General features: G+C 66.0%; 1 protein-coding gene across 2 annotated transcripts; it reads left to right on the top strand.

The window, feature by feature from the left end:
- The first annotated feature begins 2060 nt into the window (after positions 1 to 2060).
- EPPK1 (epiplakin 1) lies at positions 2061 to 22987 on the top strand. 2 transcript variants are annotated; one of them, XM_045455427.1, is made up of 3 exons: positions 2064 to 2157; positions 6563 to 6655; positions 7547 to 22987. In XM_045455427.1, exon 3 carries the CDS (start codon positions 7602 to 7604, stop codon positions 22659 to 22661), a length of 15060 nt encoding a protein of 5019 aa, XP_045311383.1. In that variant the 5' UTR covers positions 2064 to 2157; positions 6563 to 6655; positions 7547 to 7601; the 3' UTR covers positions 22662 to 22987. The 2 variants fall into 2 exon arrangements, with proteins under 2 accessions (XP_045311384.1, XP_045311383.1); XM_045455428.1 differs by lacking the exon at positions 6563 to 6655 and having other exon boundaries at positions 2061 to 2157.
- The last annotated feature ends 1643 nt before the right edge of the window (positions 22988 to 24630 follow it).

Below are 24630 nucleotides of genomic sequence, written 5' to 3' on the forward strand. Positions count from 1 at the left end.
TCCTCGGAGCCTCTGGCCCACAGGGCCTCTAGGGGAAGCAGAACAGCTGGCTGGGGTAGGGTCACCAGCTTCAGGACATGACGGCCACAGGTAGAGCAGTTGGCAGGACTGAGCATAGGGGGAGTCACCCCACTAGCCTCCTGACGCCACAGCCCCCCCCCCCCCAATTCCCTGAGGCCCTCCCTGCTGTGCTGCAGTGCAGGCCTAGGCCTGGGGGTGGCTGGGCAGACACACTGGGCTGGGGCTCTGGGAAGGCACCGGCTCTGAGAGGTCCTGATCGGGGTCAGCTTGGGGGCCGGGGAGGTAGGACAGTCACCCAGGCTTGCTCCCCAGGGGGTCCCGGAGGCTGACCTGGAGGCTCCTGCAAGAAACTGGAGACACCGGGAGAGGACCAGTGGGCACGACGGGGACAGGGCCAGACTTTGTCCTCCTTCCCACGAGAGGGACTGGCACGCGCCTGGGTTTCGCGGCCTGGTGGCGATGCTGCCTGCACGGCTTGGCCGTGGGCAAGAGTGACTCTGAGGCACTTTCTGGGCCACAAGCCACAGCCAGCACAGCCACGCTTCCCAGCGGGGCCATCGCGGACAGTGTCCTGGGGCCTTGCGGGCAGAGATGCAGCTGGGCCAGCACCCCTTGCTGGACACGGGCCCCTGCCGGAGCTCACTACCCTTGGGGGTCGGGGCTCCCCGGTGGCCAGCGGCAGCCACACAGAACGTCAAGTGTGGATGGGTGGATGTGCACCAGGGCACACAGGTGGCCAGAGGCCAGCCCCGGGGGGCCAGGGAGCCTTGGTGAGCAGGTGGGAGTGTGGGCCTGGTAGGCGGGGCTGAGGGCAGAGCCACGGGGGTGGACCCCAGAACCCTCCACCCCAGAAATGCCTGCACCTGCACGGGCGTCTCCAGGTACACTTTCGGTGACCGTCAGGGTGGCCCTGTTCAAGTATGTAGTCAAGAATGAACCAGGCAGGGGTGCCCGGGTGGCTCAGTCGGTTAAGCGTCCGACTTCGGCTCAGGTCACGATCTCACAGTTCGTGAGTTTGGAGACCTGCGTCAGGCCCTGTGCTGACAGCTCAGAGCCTGGAGCCTGCTTCGGATTCTGTGTCTCCCTCTCTTTGCCCCATCTCCACTCATGCTCTGTCTCTCTCTGTCTTAAAAATAAATAAAACATTTAAAAACAAAATTAAAAAATAATGAACCAGGCAAAGATAAGGGCTAGGGGGGCAGAGAGACTGAGCCCTCGAGGCAGGGACTGGGGGATGGGAGAGAGCCTCGGGCTCTGCTTTGGTGGGGGGCACCAAGGTGGTGCCACCAAGGTTCTGGGCCTCTATCCCCAACACCTCTAGCAGCCACTGCCTCACGGTGCCAGGGTGGGCGTCTGAGAGGAGGGCCAGGAGCTCTGGGATGCACCCGGGACCTCCTCTGAGCCCAGGGGGAGGCTCCTCAGGCAGGGTGGGGTGAAGTCTGGCCATCTCTTCCAGACAGGGGAACCTGCTGGGGACACAGAAACCCCAGTTCTTCCCAGGGGCACACGGAGGGGAGCCCCTGCAGAACCCTGGCTCAGCCCACCCAGGACCTAAGCAGCAGTGTGGGGAGCTGACCCCCAACCCCCCTGACTGAGCAGACCCAGCAGGTGGCCAGCAGTGCGCACCCCGCCCCACACCCCCACACACATGTGAGCAGAGGAGCTGTGCGAACCCCTCCCGACCGGCTCTCCCGCAATACAGTCGCGTTTTGGAAAGTGAAACCGCCGGTCAGGTGTGCATTTCCTTTACAAAGTCCACTGAACCCGCTGAGAGGGGCGGGGGATGAACCCCTCCCCCAGCACCCTGTGCCCACCTCCGCTCCCTCGCCGGGACTCTGGGGGAGGGGTCAAAGGGGCAGGAGGGAGAGGGCAGCCGCCCCCCTGCAATTCGGGGTCATTCCTCACCAGGGGTGCTCACGGGTGGCCAGCCTACCGAGGGGCGCGCCCGGTGCGCCGCCCCGGCCCCCGCCGGGTTCTGGGTACCCGCCCGCCCCACCCGGATTCGGGGCGCGCCCCCCACCCCGGGCCGCCGCCCCCAGATGAGGGCGGGGCCGCGGCCGGTTTAAATTCGGGTGGCGCGGGCCCAGCCGCGAGCCGAGAGACTGCGTTCGGAGCGCTGGGGCGCCGCGCGGGCAGGTGGGACACCCAGGCCTGGGCCAGACCCGGGCAGGCCAGGGAGCAGAGACCGAAGCTCCTTCGACGGGCGCTGAGCTCGGGTCCGGGAGGCTGGGGCGGGCGTGGGGGGCAAGGCGCCGATGGAGCCGGGAGCGGCCGGGAGCTCCGCGCTCTGGCTCGCCCGGACCGGGCAGTCTGAGCCCCGGGCCGGCCGCCCTCCCTGGTGGGCGAGGGTCGAGGTTACCGGCAGGGACGTGGGAGATGCGGCCCGGGGAGGCGGGGGTGGGCGGTGGCGGGGTGGGGGTGGGGGTTCCTCCCGGCTCCAGCGGTTTCCCGGCAGGGGGCAGGGCTGGGGTGGCCCCGGGCGGGTGTGCAGGTCAGGTTCCGCCTGCCGCCCCCCTTCGGCGGAGGGTGGAGGCGCCCTGGGCGGAGGTAATCAGGCTGACAGATTGAGAGGGCGGTGCTGCTCCTGGCTGGGGCGCTGACCAATCCGGGAGCCACCTGCTGTCTCCGGTGGGGCGGCGACAGGGACACCGCATGGGGTCATCTCAAGACCCTTGCCAGGACGGGGCTCAGGAGGGCTGCCTTCCCTGTACCCACCTGTCTTACCAAGCTCCTCCTGTCGCTGGCCTCTGCCCCGAGGAGGTGAGTGGGATCCTTCCGCAGCTGCCGGATGGGGCAGAGCCAAGATTGCCGCCTCGTTGTGTGGGCCTGAGGCAGCCTGCAACCTAGTTCTGTCCTTATCTGGCTCAGGTGGACAGCCAGCCCTCTGCCCTCCTCCGGGCCCCGGGCTGGAGAGGGGGGATGTCCTTCAGGGCAGAGGCAGAAGGTGGCCCACAGCCAAGGAATGCAGACCCACCCTCCTCAGGATTGTCCTCCCTCCCCTTGTCACCCTGGGCTGTCCCCCCACCTTCCCCTCCCCCCAGGGAAGCCTCAGGAAGAGCCCTCTTCCCTCTCAGATTCCCTTTTCCTTCCTGGAAAATCTGCTCAGCCCCAAGGCCCTTACCCCTCCGGTCACACACCATGCCCACCTTCTGCTGCTGGCCACCTCTGTGGGACATTGGGCTGGCCAGGGTGTCCTGCCCTTGAAGCCGCCCCCTCCTCCACTCCCTGGGCCCTGGACACCAGTCACATACCATGGTCTTCTCTCCCGAGCTCCAGACCCCTCTGTCCAGCTGCCTTCCCAAGGTCTCCACTCCACAACCCTGCTCCTGTCTCACCTGGGCAGAGTCCAAAGAGGCTCCTACCTGGCCCAAGGTCACTGCCAACCAAATAGGGGGCGTGGCCCAACTGCCAAGGGCACGGGGCCTGTCCTGGCCTTAGGCCCCCACTTCCTGCTCGAGTACTCCGTTAGGCTCCTGGGTCCCCCCTCCCACCATGAATCCCCTTTGTTTATTTTTTTAATTTTTTAATGTTTATTTTTGAGAGAGAGAGAGAGAGAGAGAGCACGAGAGAGAGCAGGGGAGGGTCAGAAAGAAGGAGACACAGAATCTGAAGCAGGCTCCAGGCTCCAGCTGTCAGCACAGAGCCCGACGTGGGGCTCAAACCCAGGAATCTTGAGATCATGACCTGATCATGAGCTGAAGTTGGACGCTTAACCGACGGAGCCCCCCAGGCACCCTTCCCCATGAATCCCCTTTGTGTGGGGAACTGAAACCTCCTGCTCCCCAAGCTGGTGACTGCTCTGGTTTTCCTGTCTGGGTGCTGCCCTTCCCCACCCAGCACAGCCCCATCAGGGCTCTGGGCCGGCTGTCTATGTCCAGGCCAAGGGCCACCCACCGTGGCCCCGAATGTCCCTCCTTCTCTTTGCTGGGTAATGAGGTCCCTCTCCTCTCCCCACCTTTGTCCATTGCCAAGGGAAAGTCACGCTCTTCTAGCTATCTAACTGCCCCAGGAGCCGTGTCACCTGGCGTTCCTGCCGAGACGGGCAGGCCTGTCCCGGGCTCACAGACCCGCTGAAGGCAGTCCTGGCACAGGGCACCCTGTGCGAAGGGAGTATCCCAGCCGGCAGCCAGGCATGTGTCCAGGCCGGGCCCCAGAAGCAGGGTCTGATGGCAAGCATATTGAGGAGTGGACTCAGGGTGGCCCCTGTTGAGTGCAGGACACAAAACAGGAGAGAGCCAGCCTCTGGTGCAGCCCCACTTGCAGCTGGAAGGAGGTCGAGGCAGCCGAGCACTCACCGCCATCACACCAGGCCCTGGAACCCTGCTCACAGGGCACCCGTGGGCTTCTCTTCCTGGGGAGACGCACAGGGGACAGTGAACAGGTGGGCCCCCAGCCAGAGCTGCGGCATGGGCCTTGTCTCTGAGGCTCCGCTTCTCCTTCCCCTCGCCTCACCCCTACCGCACGTCGGCCGGGCCTGGTGCTCACCTGGGGTGTGCAAACCCTTGCCCCTGAGGTCCCTTGTGGCTATATGTGTCCATTAGCTACAGGAATGGCCACACCCCTGCCTCCACCCCACCCAGACCCTGCCTTCTCCTGGTGGTCGGGTCACTCCCGGCCCCTTGGTCCTGGACACAAGGAGCCGGGGTGCCCTGGGAGCAGCCGTGGCCTTCAGCTCAGTGGGACTGCGGCTGTGTCCGTGGCAGAAGTACTCATCCTGTGGGACTGACCCCAGAGCTGCAGGGATGGGTGGTGGGGTCATCGGAGGCATGGTGGGGGCCACGTCTGCTCCCATCGCTTGGTTCCTGGACCCATATGGTCCAGCTGCAGGGACAGACACATCACATTCTAGAATGGTCACCGCCCCTCCCCCTGCCCCGGGCACGGGACCACCGGTGAGCTGGTGCTGGAGCTTGCCTGCAGTGGCCCTTTCACGATGGAGCCCTCAGCCTGCCCTGCGCTGCAGAGATCAGAGCCTCTTGACTGGTCACTACAAAGCCTCAGGTGTCCACAAAGACTTTTTGTCATCCAGCTGGTCACTCACAGCCTTTTGTGTTCGTCCAAAGTCTCGTTGTTTAGCAATGCCCCCCACCCCCACCGTGTGCTCTGCACTAACCCCCATCCCAGATGCCTGATCCCACACTCCGTTTACTCAGAACGCTGGCAGATGGAGGCACTTCCCCGATCCCTGCTCACACGGCCAGCCGGGTGGCGGTGTGCCCCTCCAGAGCCTCGCCCAGTGTCTGCCTGGTCCTGGCACCACCAGTCTGAGCTGAGCAGCACGCGAGCTGCAGGGGGTGGGAAGGGCCCCTCGTCTGTGTAGGGAAGGGGTGAGGCAGGATTTCACCCACTCCCAGGGGCTGGGCTTACATGCGGGCCCCATGTCAAGTCAAGGGCCTGAGCCAGTGCAACCCCAGGATGGGCAAGGCAATTCCCGAGGGGGCCGAAGTGGGGGCCGTCTGCCAACAGCCCTCCTGAAACCCCAGATGGGGTCTGGGTCATGCCCCCAAGCGTCCACCCTTCCAGATGTGTGTGTTGTCGGAGCCCCAGCTTCTTACTGTCACTGGGGGGCGCTCGACACCCCCTGGGCCATGCTGCCCCCTGCACCGCCCTGGCGCTGAGGCCTCCCATGGATGCCTCATGGCCACTTGCTGATCCCACCCTGCTCCTGGGCCGGAGGTCGGTGGAGAGGGCAGGAGCAACGAAGGTGGCCTTGAGCGCCACAGTAGGTAACTAGCAAGCCACGGAGGCTGTAGGACAGGAGAGGGGCTGGCGTGAAACAGCGAGCCCATGTGGGGCCAGTGGGGGCGAGTGGGGGCTGAGCAATTCAGGGCTCAGGCTGCACAGAGTGGGTGTGGGGGAACCCTTTACAGAACACCAGCAGTCGTGGGGGTGCAGTGGAGTTTGAGGCACCTCGTGAGACCGGGGCACGTGGTTCCTGGACTCCGGGACGGGCTGGGCCTGAGACATGGTGTGAGGGGTTCCCTGATGTAATGGGCAAGTGGGGGCAGAGCGGAGCCCCGTCACCAGCGAGAAGGCCCCACACCCACGACCCAGAGGCAGTGAGATCCAAAATGCATTTGTTGGGTTTGGCAACCACAGTCCGAGTTCATCTTAGTGAGAGCTTCGGGGCGGGGGCGAGCCTGTTGCCTGAGCGGGCACGGGAGCAGACTTGGGGTGCAGGCCGGGGGCTGGCTGGGAGGCCAGGACAGACGTGTTCGGGCTCTTGAGCAGACAGCCGGTGCCAGCGGGAGCAAAGTGTGGGCTTGCGCCCAGGGGGAGGGGGAAGGGGGGCCCGGGTGTGGTTCTGCAGAAACCGGGTGTGGGCCGGCTGGAAGGGCGGAGGCGGGAGGGAGGCTATGGCTCCTTAAGCTGTCACAACAATTACCACAACCTGGATGGCTTCAAACAACAGAAACTCCTTCTCAGTTCAAGGGGCCAAAATCTGAGGTCAATGCTTCTGGGCTTGGTGGTCCTCGATGTGTCTGGGCTTGTAGCCGCTCCAGATGGTGCCCCATGGGCTCTCTCCTGTGTCTTCCTATAGAGACTCAAGTCATTTTGGATTAGGGCCATTCCTCTGTGACCTCAACTGAATTACATCTGCAAAGACTATTTCCAAATAAGGCTACAGTCATAGGTACTGGCGGTCAGGACTTGGATATATCTCTCAGGGGGACACAATTTAATCCCACAGGAAGGGGACAGGCCTGGGTGGAGGAGTTGGTGTGCAGGTGTGAAGCCCTTGTCACCGCTGCTCAGAGAATTGGGGCACACAGCCGTCTGCTGAGAGGGGACAGCCTTGGAGCCTCTCTGGGGCTTGGAGCCAGCTGACCAGAGACGTGGCCATACCCATGGCTCCCACGGGACTGGCACGCAAACACGGAGTCTGTGTTCCCTCAGGCCCCTGAGTCAAGTGTGGGCACAAAGAGGCCGTAGCCCAGAGAGCACAAGGATTGGAGTGGGCAGAGGAGGACACAGACAGAGCCAGGCTGGGGCAGGACACCGTGGGGGCTTCTGGCTGGAGCCCAGTGGAGATCTGGGAAGGAACAGAAGCCAGAGCAGAGGGTCTGGGGCAGGGCGGGGGTTTGGAGGCGGTGACTGGAAGAGGGAAGGGTGCCGATGTCCCTGAACCCAAGGATGGAGGAGGAGCCCTGGGGAGCAGACGGGAGGTTTGGGTGAGAGATGGGGGGAGGGGCTCTGGCCCAGGTGGCCCAGCCCCCACCACGGGACCCTGAGGGCAGGGGCTGAGGGGATTGGGCTGGGATGGAGAGCAGAGGATGGCCTGCAGGAAAACAGAGCCCACGCGTCCTGGAGGCCGCCCTGGCTGGCCGCAGGTCCCCCATGGTCCCTCCTGGGACCTCATGGGGCAAGGCAAAAGACCTTACTTGGATGCTGACCCCCATCCCCCAGGAGGGCAAGCCATGTCTGGAGGCTGATTCGGGGTCTGGGATTGACCTCTTGACTCTCTCTCTCCCATCCACCTGGGCCATTCCAGGGCCCCTAACAGAGCCTTTTCTACCCCCTACAGGGAGCAGACGCAGTGGACCTTGGGTGAGTGAGTTCTACACAACAGGCTGAGCGTGATGAATGGCCACGCCTCTCCTCCTTTTGATGTCCTGGTCACCAACAGCAATGACCCGGCCATTGTCCCCAAGACCATGAAGGCCATGCCGGGAACCAGCACCCCTTCTGGGCCTCTGTCTGCCCAGCCTAAGAGCATCGCTGGGGTGTATGTGGAGGCCTCCGGCCAGGCACAGAGTCTCTACGCTGCCATGAAGCAAGGCCTCCTGCCCGTTGAGGTTGGGATGGCTCTGCTGGAGGCCCAGGCGGCCACTGGGGGCCTCGTGGACCCCACCCAAGGCCGGTTCCTCCCTGTGTCCGAGGCCCTGCAGCAGGGCCTGGTGGGCCTGGAGCTAAAGGAGAAGCTGCTGGTGGCCGAGCGCGCAGTCACTGGGTACCCTGACCCCTACGGTGGCGGGAAGCTGGCACTTTTCCAGGCCATCAGGAAGGAGGTGGTAGACGGAGCGCTGGGGTGGGGCTGGCTGGAGGCCCAGCTGGCCACGGGGGGCTTGGTGGATCCCATTCGGGGTACACGGGTGGCCCCAGAGCCGGCCTGTCAGCAGGGTCTCCTGGACCAGGACACATGGCATGGCCTGTCTGAGCGCAAGCCCAGCCCCAGTGCCCCTGGCTTCCTGGACCCCAACACCCTGGAGCGGCTGTCGTACCGCGAGCTGCTGGGCCGGTGTGTGAGAGCCCCTGGCACAGGGTTGGCGCTGCTGCCCCTCAAGACCACCTTCCCCACCCTGAGTGGGGCAGTGAGCTTAGCCGAGCTGCTAGAGGTGGGGGTCCTGGATGACGAGGCTGCCCGGGGCCTTCGGGAAGGCAGGCTGGCGGCCCGAGAGGTGAGCGCGCGGGCTGACGTGAGGCACTACCTGCAGGGCACCGGCAGCGTCGCGGGGGCTGTCCTGCTGCCCGCGGGCCACAAGAAGAGCTTCTTCCGGGCCGTCAGCGAGCACCTGCTCCCCATGGGCACCGCGCTCCCGCTCCTGGAGGCTCAGGCCGCCACCGGCACACTGGTGGACCCGGCCACCGGCCGGCGGCTCCGGGTGGACGAGGCGGTCAGGTCGGGCCTGGTCGGCCCAGAGCTCCACAGGCAGCTCCTGGCGGCGGAAGAGGCGGTGACGGGGTACCATGACCCCTTCAGCGGCGCCCGAGTGCCCCTCTTCCAGGCCATGAAGAAGGAGCTGGTGGACAGGCCTCTGGCTCTGCGACTCCTAGATGCCCAGCTGGCCACAGGTGGGCTGGTATGTCCGGCCCGCAGGCTCCGGCTGCCCCCGGAGGCCGCCCTGCGCTTCAGATGCCTGGACCAAGAGACTCAGCAGTGTCTGTCCCGGGCCACCGGCTTCTGGGACCCCAACACACAGGAGAGCGTGGGCTATGGGCAGCTACTGGCCCGCTGCGTCACCGACCCAGAAACAGGACTGGCCTTCCTCCCCCTCTCAGGGGGCCCCCTGGGAGAGGAGGCACGAGGACTCCCGTTCATTGACCACAGCACCCGGGAGGCCTTGAGTGAGGCCATGACCACCGTCGCCGTGGGCGAGTTCCAGGGCCGGCCCGCATCACTCTGGGACCTGCTCTTCTCTGAGCCCATCCCTGCGCAGCAGCGGGCGGCACTGGCCCAGCGCCACAAGGAAGGCGCCATCTCAGGGGAGGAACTGGCAGCTGTGCTGAGGGCCACCCTTGAGCAGGCTGCAGCCACGGCCAGGACCAGCTTTGCCGGCCTGAGGGTGCCCGTGGCCCCAGGAGAGCTGCTGAGAGCAGAGATCATCGACCAGGATACGTACGAGCGGCTGGAGCGAGGGCAGACCACAGCCCAGGAGGTGGGCAGGCTGAGCTCGGTGCACAGGTTCCTGCAGGGCACCGGCGGCATCGCAGGCCTGCTGCTGCCGGGCTCCCAGGAGCGGCTCGCTGTCTACGACGCTCGCGGGAGGGGGCTCCTCAGGCACGGCACGGCCCTCATCCTCCTGGAGGCACAGGCGGCCACGGGCTTCATTCTCGACCCGAAGGAAAACAAGAGATATTCTGTGGAGGAGGCACTGAGGGCTGGCCTCGTAGGGCCTGACGTGTTTGCAAAGCTGCTGTCGGCCGAGCGCGCTGTCACCGGCTACAAGGATCCCTACACCGGGGAGCAGATCTCCCTCTTCCAGGCCATGAAGAAGGACCTCATCGTGCGGGAGCACGGCATCCGCCTGCTGGAGGCCCAGATCGCCACGGGCGGCATCATCGACCCGGTGCACAGCCACCGCCTGCCCGTGGACGTGGCCTACCGGCGCGGCTACTTCGACGAGGAGATGAACCGCGTCCTGGCGGACCCGAGCGACGACACCAAGGGCTTCTTCGACCCCAACACGCACGAGAACCTCACCTACCTGCAGCTGCTGGAGCGCTGCGTGGAGGACCCCGAGACGGGCCTGCGCCTGCTGCCCCTGAACGGCACCCAGCCCCCGCTCGTGGACGGCACTACCCGGCAGGCCTTCCAGAGCCTGCTGCTGTCGGGGAAGTTCGGGCGTTTCCAGGGGCAGAGAGTTTCCGCTTGGGAGCTGGTCAACTCAGAATGCTTCAGCGAGGACCAGAGGAGGCAGCTCCTGCGGAGGTACCAGCAGCACAGCATCTCCCTGGAGCAGGTGGCACAGTGGCTGGAGAGGGAGATGGGAAGGTGGGCGGACATCACGCTGCCCGGGCTGCGGGGCCCGGTCATGGCCTACCAGCTCCTGGAGGCCCGTATCATCGACCAGGAGCTCCTGGACCGGGTGCTGGAGGGGGCGGTCAGCCCCGAAGCCCTCCTCCACATGGACTGCGTCCGGAGGTACCTACGCGGCTCCGGTGCCCTCGGCGGCGTGCTGCTGGGACCCGCCAGCCAGCGGCTCAGCCTGTACGAGGCCATGAGGCAGAAGGTCCTGGGGCCAGGGGTGGCCCTCGCCCTGCTGGAGGCCCAGGCGGCCACTGGAGCCATCGTGGACCCCCACAGTCTGGAGACCCTGTCGGTGGATGAGGCTGTGCGCAGGAAGCTGGTGGGGCCAGAGCTGTATCGCCAGCTGAGATGTGCTGAGGACGCTGTCACTGGCTTCCGAGATCCCTTCTCTGGGAAGTGGGTGTCCCTGTTCCAGGCCATGAAGAAGGGCCTCATCCCTGAGGAGCAGGCCGCCCGCCTCCTGGATGCCCAGCTGGCCACAGGGGGGGTCATTGACCCCACAGGCCACTACCACCTCCCCATGCCCGTGGCCACCCAGCGGGGCTACATAGACCAGGAGATGGAGGAGGCCTTGTCCAGCTCATCCGAGACCTTCCCCACACCGGACGGCCGGGGACACACCAGCTATGCCCGGCTGCTGGAGCAGTGTCTGAGGGACGAGGCTTCTGGCCTTTACTTCCTGCCCCTGCCCGAACACGCTCCGGCCGTCCCCACCGACGAGCAGGTGCAGGAGACCCTACAGGCGGCACAGGGGACTGAGGACGGCACGTCCCTCTGGGAGCTGCTGGGCTCTAGCCACTTCACCGAGGAGCAGCGGAACAGCTTCATGGAGGACTTCCGGCTGGGGAGGATCACCTTGCAGCAGCTGCAGGCAGCTGTGCACAAGCGGGTGCGGGAGGCGGAACTCCTGGCACAGGCTCACGTCACAGTGCCCGGCCCCAGGGGTGAGGTTCCCGCCGTCTGGCTGCGTGACGCCGGCATCATCACCGCGGAGACCCTGGCGGCCCTGGCTCGGGGCACGCGGTCACCCGCGGAGGTCGCTGAGGAGCCCAACGTGAAGGCCCGTCTGTGGGGGACGGGCTGCATAGCAGGCCTGCTGTTGCAGCCATCGGGGACCAAGGCCAGCATCGGCCAGGCCATGAGGGACGGCCTCCTACCCGAGGGCCTGGGGCGAAGGCTGCTGGAGGCCCAAGTGGCATGTGGCTCCCTCATTGACCCTCTGACCAGCCAGAGACTGTCTGTGGAAGGCGCAGTGAAGGCGGGCCTGGTGGGCGGGGCACTGAGCGAGCAGCTCCAGCAGGCCGAGAGGGCCGTGGCTGGGTACACCGACCCCTACACAGGAGGCTCCCTCTCACTGTGGCAGGCCGTGGAGAAGGGGCTGGTGCCCCAAAGTGAGGGCCTCCGGCTCCTACAGGTGCAGCTGGCCACGGGGGGCGCAGTGGACCCCGTGCACGGAGTGCACCTGCCCCAGGAGGCAGCCTGCAGGTTTGGCCTCCTGGATGAGCAGGTCAGCCGGGCGCTGACCTCAAAAGACGAGGACAACAAGTTCTTCTTCGACCCCAGCGTGCGAGACAACGTGACGTACATGCAGCTCAAGGAGAGCTGTGTCTCCGACAGGGACACCGGCCTCTGGCTTCTGCCACTCGCCCAGGACACGGTGCTCGAAGTGGATGAGCACACGGTGCTGGCCCTGAGGGCCACGAAGGTACCTGTCAGCACCGGGAGGTTCAAAGGTCTCCGCGTGTCACTGTGGGACCTGCTGCACTCCGAGTACGTCGGCGTCCACAAGCGGCGAGAGCTGGCGGCGCTCTGCCAGTCTGGGAGGGCCACAGCCATGCGGCAGGTGGCTACGGCAGTCACCACCCTGGTCGAGGCTGCAGAGACACAGCCCTCACGGGCCACCTTTAGAGGACTCCGGAAGCAGGTGTCGGCCAACGACTTGTTCAGGTCCCAGCTCATTGACAAGGAGACACTGGACGAGCTGAATCAGGGGAGAAAGACTGTGCAGGAGGTGATAGAGACGGACAGTGTGAAGCGGTACCTGGAGGGAAGCAATTTCATTGCCGGGGTCCTCGTCCAGGGCACGAAGGAGAAGATGAGCATCTCCGAGGCCCTAAGGAGGCATATCCTGCGGCCGGGCACGGCCCTGGTGCTGCTGGAGGCGCAGGCGGCCACCGGCTTCCTCATCGACCCCGTGCACAACCAGAGGCTGACTGTGGAGGAGGCGTTCGCATCAGGGATGTTTGGCAGGGAAACCTACCAGAAGCTGCTGTCGGCCGAGCGCGCCGTCACCGGCTACATGGACCCCTACAGCGGGGAACAGATCTCCCTCTTCCAGGCCATGAAGAAGGACCTCATCGTGCGGGAGCACGGCATCCGCCTGCTGGAGGCCCAGATCGCCACGGGCGGCATCATCGACCCGGTGCACAGCCACCGCCTGCCCGTGGACGTGGCCTACCGGCGCGGCTACTTCGACGAGGAGATGAACCGCATCCTGGCGGACCCGAGCGACGACACCAAGGGCTTCTTCGACCCCAACACGCATGAGAACCTCACCTACCTGCAGCTGCTGGAGCGCTGCGTGGAAGACCCCGAGACGGGCCTGTACATGTTACAAATTGTAAAGAAAGGAGAGACCTACGTTTATATCGATGAAACCACAAAACAAGTCCTACAGTCCAGAACTACAGAAATGCACGTGGGGAGGTTTGCCAATCAGAAAGTCTCCTTCTGGGACCTGCTTTCCTCCCAGTACTTCCCAGAGGAAAGGAAGCGGGAACTCATCCAGGAGTATAGAGCCCAGAATCTACCCCTCGAGCGGCTGCTGGAGCTCATCACGGCTACCGTGGAGGAAACAGAAAAGCAGTACGAGGCGATCCAGGTGCCAGGCATCGGTGGACAGGTGACAGCTGCGGAGTTGTTCAACTCTGGAATCATCGATAAAAGGACCCTGGATGTACTGCACAGAGAGGCACGGGGTGAGCAGGATCTCAGCCAGTTGGCACATGTGAAGACCTATCTGGAAGGTCGTGGCTGCATCGCGGGGGTGACTATGCCCTCCACCCAAGAGGTGATGAGCCTCTACGACGCCAGCAGGAAAGGACTCATCCCCATGGGCTTTGCGGCTCAGCTGCTGGAGGCCCAGGCAGCAACTGGGTTCATGCTGGATCCCTGCAGCCATAGGAGGCTCTCTGTGCAACAGGCCGTGGCTGAGGGCCTGGTGGGTGAGGACGTGCAGGAAAGGCTTCTGGACGCCCAGAAGGCCGCCCAAGGCTACACAGACCCAGTCACGGGAGACAAAGTCCCGCTATTCCAGGCCATGAAAAAGAACTTAGTCAGAAGAGAGGACGCGCTCAGACTGCTTGAGGCACAGGAGGCCACAGGGGGTATCATCGACCCACAGCACCACCACCGCCTGCCTGTGGATGTGGCCTACAGACGGGGGTGTCTACACCAGGACACCTACCCGCTCATTTCAGATCAGAAGCACATGACTAAAAGGTTTGTGGATCCAAACACTCAGGAGAGGGTCACCTACCGACAACTACAGGAAAGGAGCCAAAAGGAAGCAGGGACAGGCTGGGCGCTCTTCCCGGTGGTCAAGGACCAACAGAAGCCTGCCTACATCGATGAGCCAACGAGGAGGGCCCTGGAGGCTGAGCAGGTGGATGTACAGGTGGGAAGGTTCAAGGACCAGAAGCCATCGCTGTGGGAGATCCTGAACTCAGAATACGTGACGGAGGAGAGAAAGCTCGACTTGATAGGTGAATACAAAAAAGGCACGGCCCAAGCGTTACAGAAGGTAGTAAACATCATCTTAGGAATAATCGATGAGAGGGAAAAAGGCAACAAACAACTGTGGTTCCGAGGGATCAGAAAACAAATCACAGCTTCCGAACTGTTCGACTCTGGAATCATCACCCAGGAGATGCTAGAGGACATGGTCAAGGGGGCCAGCACCTCAGATGTCATCGGAGAAAAAGAACAGGTCAAACGCTACCTGCAGGGCACAAGCTGCATCGCGGGCGTGCTGGTGCCCGCCAAGGACGAGCCCGGGCGGCAGGAGAAGATGAGCATCTACCAGGCCATGTGGAAGGGCGTCCTGCGGCCCGGCACGGCCCTGGTGCTGCTGGAGGCGCAGGCGGCCACCGGCTTCGTCATCGACCCCGTGCGCAACCAGAGGCTGTCCGTGGAGGAGGCGGTGGCGGCGGGCGTGGTGGGCGGCGAGATCCAGGAGAAGCTGCTGTCGGCCGAGCGCGCCGTCACCGGCTACACCGACCCCTACACCGGGGAGCGCATCTCCCTCTTCCAGGCCATGAAGAAGGACCTCATCGTGCGGGAGCACGGCATCCGCCTGCTGGAGGCCCAGATCGCCACGGGCGGCATCATCGACCCGGTGCACAGCCACCGCCTGCCCGTGGACGTGGCCTACCGGCGCGGCTACTTCGACGAGGAGATGAGCCGCGTCCTGGCGGACCCGAGCGACGACACCAAGGGCTTCTTCGACCCCAACACGCACGAGAACCTCACCTACGTGCAGCTGCTTCGCCGCTGCGTGCAGGACCCCGGCACCGGGCTCTACATGCTACAGCTGGCCGGCCGGGGCTCCGCCGTGCACGAGCTGAGCGAGGAGCTGCGCGGCGCCCTGCGTGAGGCCCGCGTGACCCCGGACGCGGGCGCCCTCCGGGGCCAGAGCGTCTCCGTCTGGGAGCTCCTCTTCTACCGGGAGGTGCCCGAGGGCCTGAGGCAGGACCTGCTGCGCAGGTACCGGGCGGGCACGCTGACCGCGCAGGAGGTGGGGGCCGCCCTCACCCCGCTGCTGGCCCGTGCCGAGGACGGGAGCCCACGCCCGGCGCCCCCGGACCCTCGGGGGGCCCTGCGTGCCGCCACCATGGAGGTCAAGGTGGGCCGCCTGCGCGGGCCGGCGGTGCCCGTGTGGGACGTGCTGGCGTCCAGCTACGTGAGCGGCGTTACGCGCGAGCACCTGCTGGCCGGCTTCGGCTCGGGGACGCTGGGCCTGCCCGCGCTGACCCGCAGGCTGACCACCATCATCGAGGAGGCGGAGGCGGCCGGCGGGACCGAGGGCGCGTCGGGGGACGCCGCCCGCGGCCAGCGGGAGCCCCGGCCCCCCGGGCGCGGCGACGGCGACGCGGGCCCCTCGCCGGCCGGGGCCGACGCCGAGCCCGCCAGTGGCCTCCAGGAGCGGGCCCTGCGTGCCGCCACCATGGAGGTGCGCGCCGGGCAGTTCCGGGGCCAGCGCCCCTCCGTGTGGGACGTCCTCTTCTCCTCCTACCTGAGCCAGGCCCGCCGGGACGAGCTCCTGGCCCAGCACGCGGCCGGCGCCCTGGCCGTGCCCGCCCTCATCGCCGTCCTCACCCAGGCCATCGAGGAGGCGGAGGAGCGGCTGAGCAAGGCGTCCTTCCCGGGCCTGAGGCGCCAGGTGTCCGCGTCCGAGCTGCACACGTCCGGGATCCTGGGCCCCGAGACCCTGCGGGACCTGGCCCAGGGCACCAAGACCCTGCAGGAGGTGACAGAGATGGACTCGGTCAAACGCTACCTGCAGGGCACGAGCTGCATCGCGGGCGTGCTGGTGCCCGCCAAGGACGAGCCCGGGCGGCAGGAGAAGATGAGCATCTACCAGGCCATGTGGAAGGGCGTCCTGCGGCCCGGCACGGCCCTGGTGCTGCTGGAGGCGCAGGCGGCCACCGGCTTCGTCATCGACCCCGTGCGCAACCAGAGGCTGTCCGTGGAGGAGGCGGTGGCGGCGGGCGTGGTGGGCGGCGAGATCCAGGAGAAGCTGCTGTCGGCCGAGCGCGCCGTCACCGGCTACACCGACCCCTACACCGGGGAGCGCATCTCCCTCTTCCAGGCCATGAAGAAGGACCTCATCGTGCGGGAGCACGGCATCCGCCTGCTGGAGGCCCAGATCGCCACGGGCGGCATCATCGACCCGGTGCACAGCCACCGCCTGCCCGTGGACGTGGCCTACCGGCGCGGCTACTTCGACGAGGAGATGAGCCGCGTCCTGGCGGACCCGAGCGACGACACCAAGGGCTTCTTCGACCCCAACACGCACGAGAACCTCACCTACGTGCAGCTGCTTCGCCGCTGCGTGCAGGACCCCGGCACCGGGCTCTACATGCTACAGCTGGCCGGCCGGGGCTCCGCCGTGCACGAGCTGAGCGAGGAGCTGCGCGGCGCCCTGCGTGAGGCCCGCGTGACCCCGGACGCGGGCGCCCTCCGGGGCCAGAGCGTCTCCGTCTGGGAGCTCCTCTTCTACCGGGAGGTGCCCGAGGGCCTGAGGCAGGACCTGCTGCGCAGGTACCGGGCGGGCACGCTGACCGCGCAGGAGGTGGGGGCCGCCCTCACCCCGCTGCTGGCCCGTGCCGAGGACGGGAGCCCACGCCCGGCGCCCCCGGACCCTCGGGGGGCCCTGCGTGCCGCCACCATGGAGGTCAAGGTGGGCCGCCTGCGCGGGCCGGCGGTGCCCGTGTGGGACGTGCTGGCGTCCAGCTACGTGAGCGGCGTTACGCGCGAGCACCTGCTGGCCGGCTTCGGCTCGGGGACGCTGGGCCTGCCCGCGCTGACCCGCAGGCTGACCACCATCATCGAGGAGGCGGAGGCGGCCGGCGGGACCGAGGGCGCGTCGGGGGACGCCGCCCGCGGCCAGCGGGAGCCCCGGCCCCCCGGGCGCGGCGACGGCGACGCGGGCCCCTCGCCGGCCGGGGCCGACGCCGAGCCCGCCAGTGGCCTCCAGGAGCGGGCCCTGCGTGCCGCCACCATGGAGGTGCGCGCCGGGCAGTTCCGGGGCCAGCGCCCCTCCGTGTGGGACGTCCTCTTCTCCTCCTACCTGAGCCAGGCCCGCCGGGACGAGCTCCTGGCCCAGCACGCGGCCGGCGCCCTGGCCGTGCCCGCCCTCATCGCCGTCCTCACCCAGGCCATCGAGGAGGCGGAGGAGCGGCTGAGCAAGGCGTCCTTCCCGGGCCTGAGGCGCCAGGTGTCCGCGTCCGAGCTGCACACGTCCGGGATCCTGGGCCCCGAGACCCTGCGGGACCTGGCCCAGGGCACCAAGACCCTGCAGGAGGTGACAGAGATGGACTCGGTCAAACGCTACCTGCAGGGCACGAGCTGCATCGCGGGCGTGCTGGTGCCCGCCAAGGACGAGCCCGGGCGGCAGGAGAAGATGAGCATCTACCAGGCCATGTGGAAGGGCGTCCTGCGGCCCGGCACGGCCCTGGTGCTGCTGGAGGCGCAGGCGGCCACCGGCTTCGTCATCGACCCCGTGCGCAACCAGAGGCTGTCCGTGGAGGAGGCGGTGGCGGCGGGCGTGGTGGGCGGCGAGATCCAGGAGAAGCTGCTGTCGGCCGAGCGCGCCGTCACCGGCTACACCGACCCCTACACCGGGGAGCGCATCTCCCTCTTCCAGGCCATGAAGAAGGACCTCATCGTGCGGGAGCACGGCATCCGCCTGCTGGAGGCCCAGATCGCCACGGGCGGCATCATCGACCCGGTGCACAGCCACCGCCTGCCCGTGGACGTGGCCTACCGGCGCGGCTACTTCGACGAGGAGATGAGCCGCGTCCTGGCGGACCCGAGCGACGACACCAAGGGCTTCTTCGACCCCAACACGCACGAGAACCTCACCTACGTGCAGCTGCTTCGCCGCTGCGTGCAGGACCCCGGCACCGGGCTCTACATGCTACAGCTGGCCGGCCGGGGCTCCGCCGTGCACGAGCTGAGCGAGGAGCTGCGCGGCGCCCTGCGTGAGGCCCGCGTGACCCCGGACGCGGGCGCCCTCCGGGGCCAGAGCGTCTCCGTCTGGGAGCTCCTCTTCTACCGGGAGGTGCCCGAGGGCCTGAGGCAGGACCTGCTGCGCAGGTACCGGGCGGGCACGCTGACCGCGCAGGAGGTGGGGGCCGCCCTCACCCCGCTGCTGGCCCGTGCCGAGGACGGGAGCCCACGCCCGGCGCCCCCGGACCCTCGGGGGGCCCTGCGTGCCGCCACCATGGAGGTCAAGGTGGGCCGCCTGCGCGGGCCGGCGGTGCCCGTGTGGGACGTGCTGGCGTCCAGCTACGTGAGCGGCGTTACGCGCGAGCACCTGCTGGCCGGCTTCGGCTCGGGGACGCTGGGCCTGCCCGCGCTGACCCGCAGGCTGACCACCATCATCGAGGAGGCGGAGGCGGCCGGCGGGACCGAGGGCGCGTCGGGGGACGCCGCCCGCGGCCAGCGGGAGCCCCGGCCCCCCGGGCGCGGCGACGGCGACGCGGGCCCCTCGCCGGCCGGGGCCGACGCCGAGCCCGCCAGTGGCCTCCAGGAGCGGGCCCTGCGTGCCGCCACCATGGAGGTGCGCGCCGGGCAGTTCCGGGGCCAGCGCCCCTCCGTGTGGGACGTCCTCTTCTCCTCCTACCTGAGCCAGGCCCGCCGGGACGAGCTCCTGGCCCAGCACGCGGCCGGCGCCCTGGCCGTGCCCGCCCTCATCGCCGTCCTCACCCAGGCCATCGAGGAGGCGGAGGAGCGGCTGAGCAAGGCGTCCTTCCCGGGCCTGAGGCGCCAGGTGTCCGCGTCCGAGCTGCACACGTCCGGGATCCTGGGCCCCGAGACCCTGCGGGACCTGGCCCAGGGCACCAAGACCCTGCAGGAGGTGACAGAGATGGACTCGGTCAAACGCTACCTGCAGGGCACGAGCTGCATCGCGGGCGTGCTGGTGCCCGCCAAGGACGAGCCCGGGCGGCAGGAGAAGATGAGCATCTACCAGGCCATGTGGAAGGGCGTCCTGCGGCCCGGCACGGCCCTGGTGCTGCTGGAGGCGCAGGCGGCCACCGGCTTCGTCATCGACCCCGTGCGCAACCAGAGGCTGTCCGTGGAGGAGGCGGTGGCGGCGGGCGTGGTGGGCGGCGAGATCCAGGAGAAGCTGCTGTCGGCCGAGCGCGCCGTCACCGGCTACACCGACCCCTACACCGGGGAGCGCATCTCCCTCTTCCAGGCCATGAAGAAGGACCTCATCGTGCGGGAGCACGGCATCCGCCTGCTGGAGGCCCAGATCGCCACGGGCGGCATCATCGACCCGGTGCACAGCCACCGCCTGCCCGTGGACGTGGCCTACCGGCGCGGCTACTTCGACGAGGAGATGAGCCGCGTCCTGGCGGACCCGAGCGACGACACCAAGGGCTTCTTCGACCCCAACACGCACGAGAACCTCACCTACGTGCAGCTGCTTCGCCGCTGCGTGCAGGACCCCGGCACCGGGCTCTACATGCTACAGCTGGCCGGCCGGGGCTCCGCCGTGCACGAGCTGAGCGAGGAGCTGCGCGGCGCCCTGCGTGAGGCCCGCGTGACCCCGGACGCGGGCGCCCTCCGGGGCCAGAGCGTCTCCGTCTGGGAGCTCCTCTTCTACCGGGAGGTGCCCGAGGGCCTGAGGCAGGACCTGCTGCGCAGGTACCGGGCGGGCACGCTGACCGCGCAGGAGGTGGGGGCCGCCCTCACCCCGCTGCTGGCCCGTGCCGAGGACGGGAGCCCACGCCCGGCGCCCCCGGACCCTCGGGGGGCCCTGCGTGCCGCCACCATGGAGGTCAAGGTGGGCCGCCTGCGCGGGCCGGCGGTGCCCGTGTGGGACGTGCTGGCGTCCAGCTACGTGAGCGGCGTTACGCGCGAGCACCTGCTGGCCGGCTTCGGCTCGGGGACGCTGGGCCTGCCCGCGCTGACCCGCAGGCTGACCACCATCATCGAGGAGGCGGAGGCGGCCGGCGGGACCGAGGGCGCGTCGGGGGACGCCGCCCGCGGCCAGCGGGAGCCCCGGCCCCCCGGGCGCGGCGACGGCGACGCGGGCCCCTCGCCGGCCGGGGCCGACGCCGAGCCCGCCAGTGGCCTCCAGGAGCGGGCCCTGCGTGCCGCCACCATGGAGGTGCGCGCCGGGCAGTTCCAGGGCCAGCGCCCCTCCGTGTGGGACGTCCTCTTCTCCTCCTACCTGAGCCAGGCCCGCCGGGACGAGCTCCTGGCCCAGCACGCGGCCGGCGCCCTGGCCGTGCCCGCCCTCATCGCCGTCCTCACCCAGGCCATCGAGGAGGCGGAGGAGCGGCTGAGCAAGGCGTCCTTCCCGGGCCTGAGGCGCCAGGTGTCCGCGTCCGAGCTGCACACGTCCGGGATCCTGGGCCCCGAGACCCTGCGGGACCTGGCCCAGGGCACCAAGACCCTGCAGGAGGTGACAGAGATGGACTCGGTCAAACGCTACCTGCAGGGCACGAGCTGCATCGCGGGCGTGCTGGTGCCCGCCAAGGACGAGCCCGGGCGGCAGGAGAAGATGAGCATCTACCAGGCCATGTGGAAGGGCGTCCTGCGGCCCGGCACGGCCCTGGTGCTGCTGGAGGCGCAGGCGGCCACCGGCTTCGTCATCGACCCCGTGCGCAACCAGAGGCTGTCCGTGGAGGAGGCGGTGGCGGCGGGCGTGGTGGGCGGCGAGATCCAGGAGAAGCTGCTGTCGGCCGAGCGCGCCGTCACCGGCTACACCGACCCCTACACCGGGGAGCGCATCTCCCTCTTCCAGGCCATGAAGAAGGACCTCATCGTGCGGGAGCACGGCATCCGCCTGCTGGAGGCCCAGATCGCCACGGGCGGCATCATCGACCCGGTGCACAGCCACCGCCTGCCCGTGGACGTGGCCTACCGGCGCGGCTACTTCGACGAGGAGATGAGCCGCGTCCTGGCGGACCCGAGCGACGACACCAAGGGCTTCTTCGACCCCAACACGCACGAGAACCTCACCTACGTGCAGCTGCTTCGCCGCTGCGTGCAGGACCCCGGCACCGGGCTCTACATGCTACAGCTGGCCGGCCGGGGCTCCGCCGTGCACGAGCTGAGCGAGGAGCTGCGCGGCGCCCTGCGTGAGGCCCGCGTGACCCCGGACGCGGGCGCCCTCCGGGGCCAGAGCGTCTCCGTCTGGGAGCTCCTCTTCTACCGGGAGGTGCCCGAGGGCCTGAGGCAGGACCTGCTGCGCAGGTACCGGGCGGGCACGCTGACCGCGCAGGAGGTGGGGGCCGCCCTCACCCCGCTGCTGGCCCGTGCCGAGGACGGGAGCCCACGCCCGGCGCCCCCGGACCCTCGGGGGGCCCTGCGTGCCGCCACCATGGAGGTCAAGGTGGGCCGCCTGCGCGGGCCGGCGGTGCCCGTGTGGGACGTGCTGGCGTCCAGCTACGTGAGCGGCGTTACGCGCGAGCACCTGCTGGCCGGCTTCGGCTCGGGGACGCTGGGCCTGCCCGCGCTGACCCGCAGGCTGACCACCATCATCGAGGAGGCGGAGGCGGCCGGCGGGACCGAGGGCGCGTCGGGGGACGCCGCCCGCGGCCAGCGGGAGCCCCGGCCCCCCGGGCGCGGCGACGGCGACGCGGGCCCCTCGCCGGCCGGGGCCGACGCCGAGCCCGCCAGTGGCCTCCAGGAGCGGGCCCTGCGTGCCGCCACCATGGAGGTGCGCGCCGGGCAGTTCCGGGGCCAGCGCCCCTCCGTGTGGGACGTCCTCTTCTCCTCCTACCTGAGCCAGGCCCGCCGGGACGAGCTCCTGGCCCAGCACGCGGCCGGCGCCCTGGCCGTGCCCGCCCTCATCGCCGTCCTCACCCAGGCCATCGAGGAGGCGGAGGAGCGGCTGAGCAAGGCGTCCTTCCCGGGCCTGAGGCGCCAGGTGTCCGCGTCCGAGCTGCACACGTCCGGGATCCTGGGCCCCGAGACCCTGCGGGACCTGGCCCAGGGCACCAAGACCCTGCAGGAGGTGACAGAGATGGACTCGGTCAAACGCTACCTGCAGGGCACGAGCTGCATCGCGGGCGTGCTGGTGCCCGCCAAGGACGAGCCCGGGCGGCAGGAGAAGATGAGCATCTACCAGGCCATGTGGAAGGGCGTCCTGCGGCCCGGCACGGCCCTGGTGCTGCTGGAGGCGCAGGCGGCCACCGGCTTCGTCATCGACCCCGTGCGCAACCAGAGGCTGTCCGTGGAGGAGGCGGTGGCGGCGGGCGTGGTGGGCGGCGAGATCCAGGAGAAGCTGCTGTCGGCCGAGCGCGCCGTCACCGGCTACACCGACCCCTACACCGGGGAGCGCATCTCCCTCTTCCAGGCCATGAAGAAGGACCTCATCGTGCGGGAGCACGGCATCCGCCTGCTGGAGGCCCAGATCGCCACGGGCGGCATCATCGACCCGGTGCACAGCCACCGCCTGCCCGTGGACGTGGCCTACCGGCGCGGCTACTTCGACGAGGAGATGAGCCGCGTCCTGGCGGACCCGAGCGACGACACCAAGGGCTTCTTCGACCCCAACACGCACGAGAACCTCACCTACCTGCAACTGCTGGAGAGAGCTACTGCTGACCCTGAGACTGGACTGCTATTTATGTCTCTGAGTGGAGTTTGAATGGCCGTTCTCCTTGTTGCTATGTAGAGATATAAAAGCATATGTCATTATTTCAAAATTCTAGGTATTTTCCAATTAATTGTCTTTCTTTCGTCACTCGTGCTATATATGTATCTGGTAAGGTACCCAAAATTTTTATCATCTCCCTAGTTCCCCCACGTCCCATTTTGTGTGAAAATAACATAACCCCCACTCCTCATACCGGTCTGCACATCTCCCTGTTTTCTTACTTGTGAATTTTTAGTATGTTTGTGTCTTTTGGATGGATGTTGAGACATTCTGTATTAAACTGTGTTGCAGTAATAGTTAAAATAGTTAAAAATTTTTCCCTTTTTTGTTGCTGTTGTTGTATATACATTAGTTTCTTATATTCTTTTTTTTTAAATGGTCTGTTTTCCATTTTATTTTTTCCTTTTTTTAAAGTTTAGTTATGTTGAGAAAGACAAAGAAAACTTGAGGGGGGAGGGGTAAAGATGGGGAGAGAGAGAGAGAAGAGAGAGAATCCCCAACAGGATCCTGAGCTGTCAGCACACAGCCCAAGGTGGGGCTCGAACCCATGAACTTGAGATCATGACCTGACTCAAAACCAAGTGTCAAACGCTTCACTCACTGAGCCTTCCAGGTACCCCTTTCCTTTCCACTTTTAAGATATGTCCTGCTTGTGGATTAACTCATTTCCTATCAAGTTTTGTTTTCAATTCAGTGGTTCGTGGCTATTTCGGGTCCCTCTTTGGTGGCCATGTTTCCCATTGCTGTGCTCAATAAAGCTCAGACTGAACATGTTCTTGGTGTGGCCCTTCTATTAGATATGTCCCCTCGTGGGTTGGTAACTAGCACGTTTTGTAACTATATGCTTTATAATTTACAAAGAAATGTTTGTGTTTAACGAAAGGTCTCTGATTTCAGAGTTTTGAGTGGTGGATGTTTTAATTGTAGAAATCAGTTAAACAAGGGAAATAACCATCACAAATGTAGGGTAACATAGACTTACATTTAGAATAGTCTCTTAAAACGCTGCAGCTAATGGCTGCGTGGGTAGCTCCATTGGTTGAGCATCCGATTCTTGGTTTTACCTCAGGTCACGATCCCAGGGACGTGGGATTCAGCCCCATGTTGGGCTCCACGCTGAGCATGGAGCCTACTTAAGAATCTCGGGGCACCTGGGTGGCTCAGTTGGTTAAGTGTCCGACTCTTAGTTTTAGCTCAGGTCATGATCTCGCAGTCTGTGGGTTCGAGCCCTGCATTGGGCTCTATGCTAACAGCTCAGAGCCTGCTGGGGAGTCTCTCTCTCCCTTTCTGCCCCTCTCCCCTCTCTCTGTCTCTCTCTCTCTCTCTGTGTGTCTCAAAAGTAAACATTAAAAAAAGATCTCCCCTCTCTCTTTCCCTCTCCCCCTCTCCCCATGGTGCTCACTCGTTGTCTCTCTAAAATGAAATAGTAATAAAAGAACACTGTAGTTAGGTCATACTCAAAGACTGCTTGAAGAGCTTGGTAATTCAGTCATTAATTAAAGGGTGTGCAGTTGGGACAAAGGGCCAGTCCTCCCTGGTCTCCTTCTTCATTATATGGAGTAGTGAGCGGGTGAGTAACATTTTCAAAGTACTGCTGGGTCCTGGGCGGGGGGAAGCTGGGACACAGGGAGCAAGCTGCTGGGTGGTCTTGGTGAGCAAAGCTGGTCATAGAAGCCTGACAGCAACAGGGATGTTGGAAGCAGTCAGATGTCATCCACAGCAGCATCTGGGGAAAAGAGAAGTGTCCCTATTGACTCTGATACACCAGTGGGGCTGAAGGCCTATACACAGAAATAAGAGTTCAAGGTTGGGGTTCGAGTGTGAGAGGAGGCAGGCATGTGCGTGCACCACTTTTCTCTCTAGAAAGAGATGATGAAGTTGGGGTGAGGAATCAGCAGCTGTGACAGGGTGAAACCATGGGAAGGCAGTGGGGAGGTGTGGGGTAAAGGGAGCCTTTGGA

The sequence above is a fragment of the Leopardus geoffroyi genome, chromosome C3 (assembly GCF_018350155.1).
Source record: "Leopardus geoffroyi isolate Oge1 chromosome C3, O.geoffroyi_Oge1_pat1.0, whole genome shotgun sequence".
Lineage (NCBI taxonomy): Eukaryota > Metazoa > Chordata > Mammalia > Carnivora > Felidae > Leopardus > Leopardus geoffroyi.

Bases quoted from the DNA above. Each gene is read 5' to 3' on its own strand.
- EPPK1 (XM_045455428.1), top strand. From the start codon at position 7,602: ATGAATGGCCACGCCTCTCCTCCTTTTGATGTCCTGGTCACCAACAGC.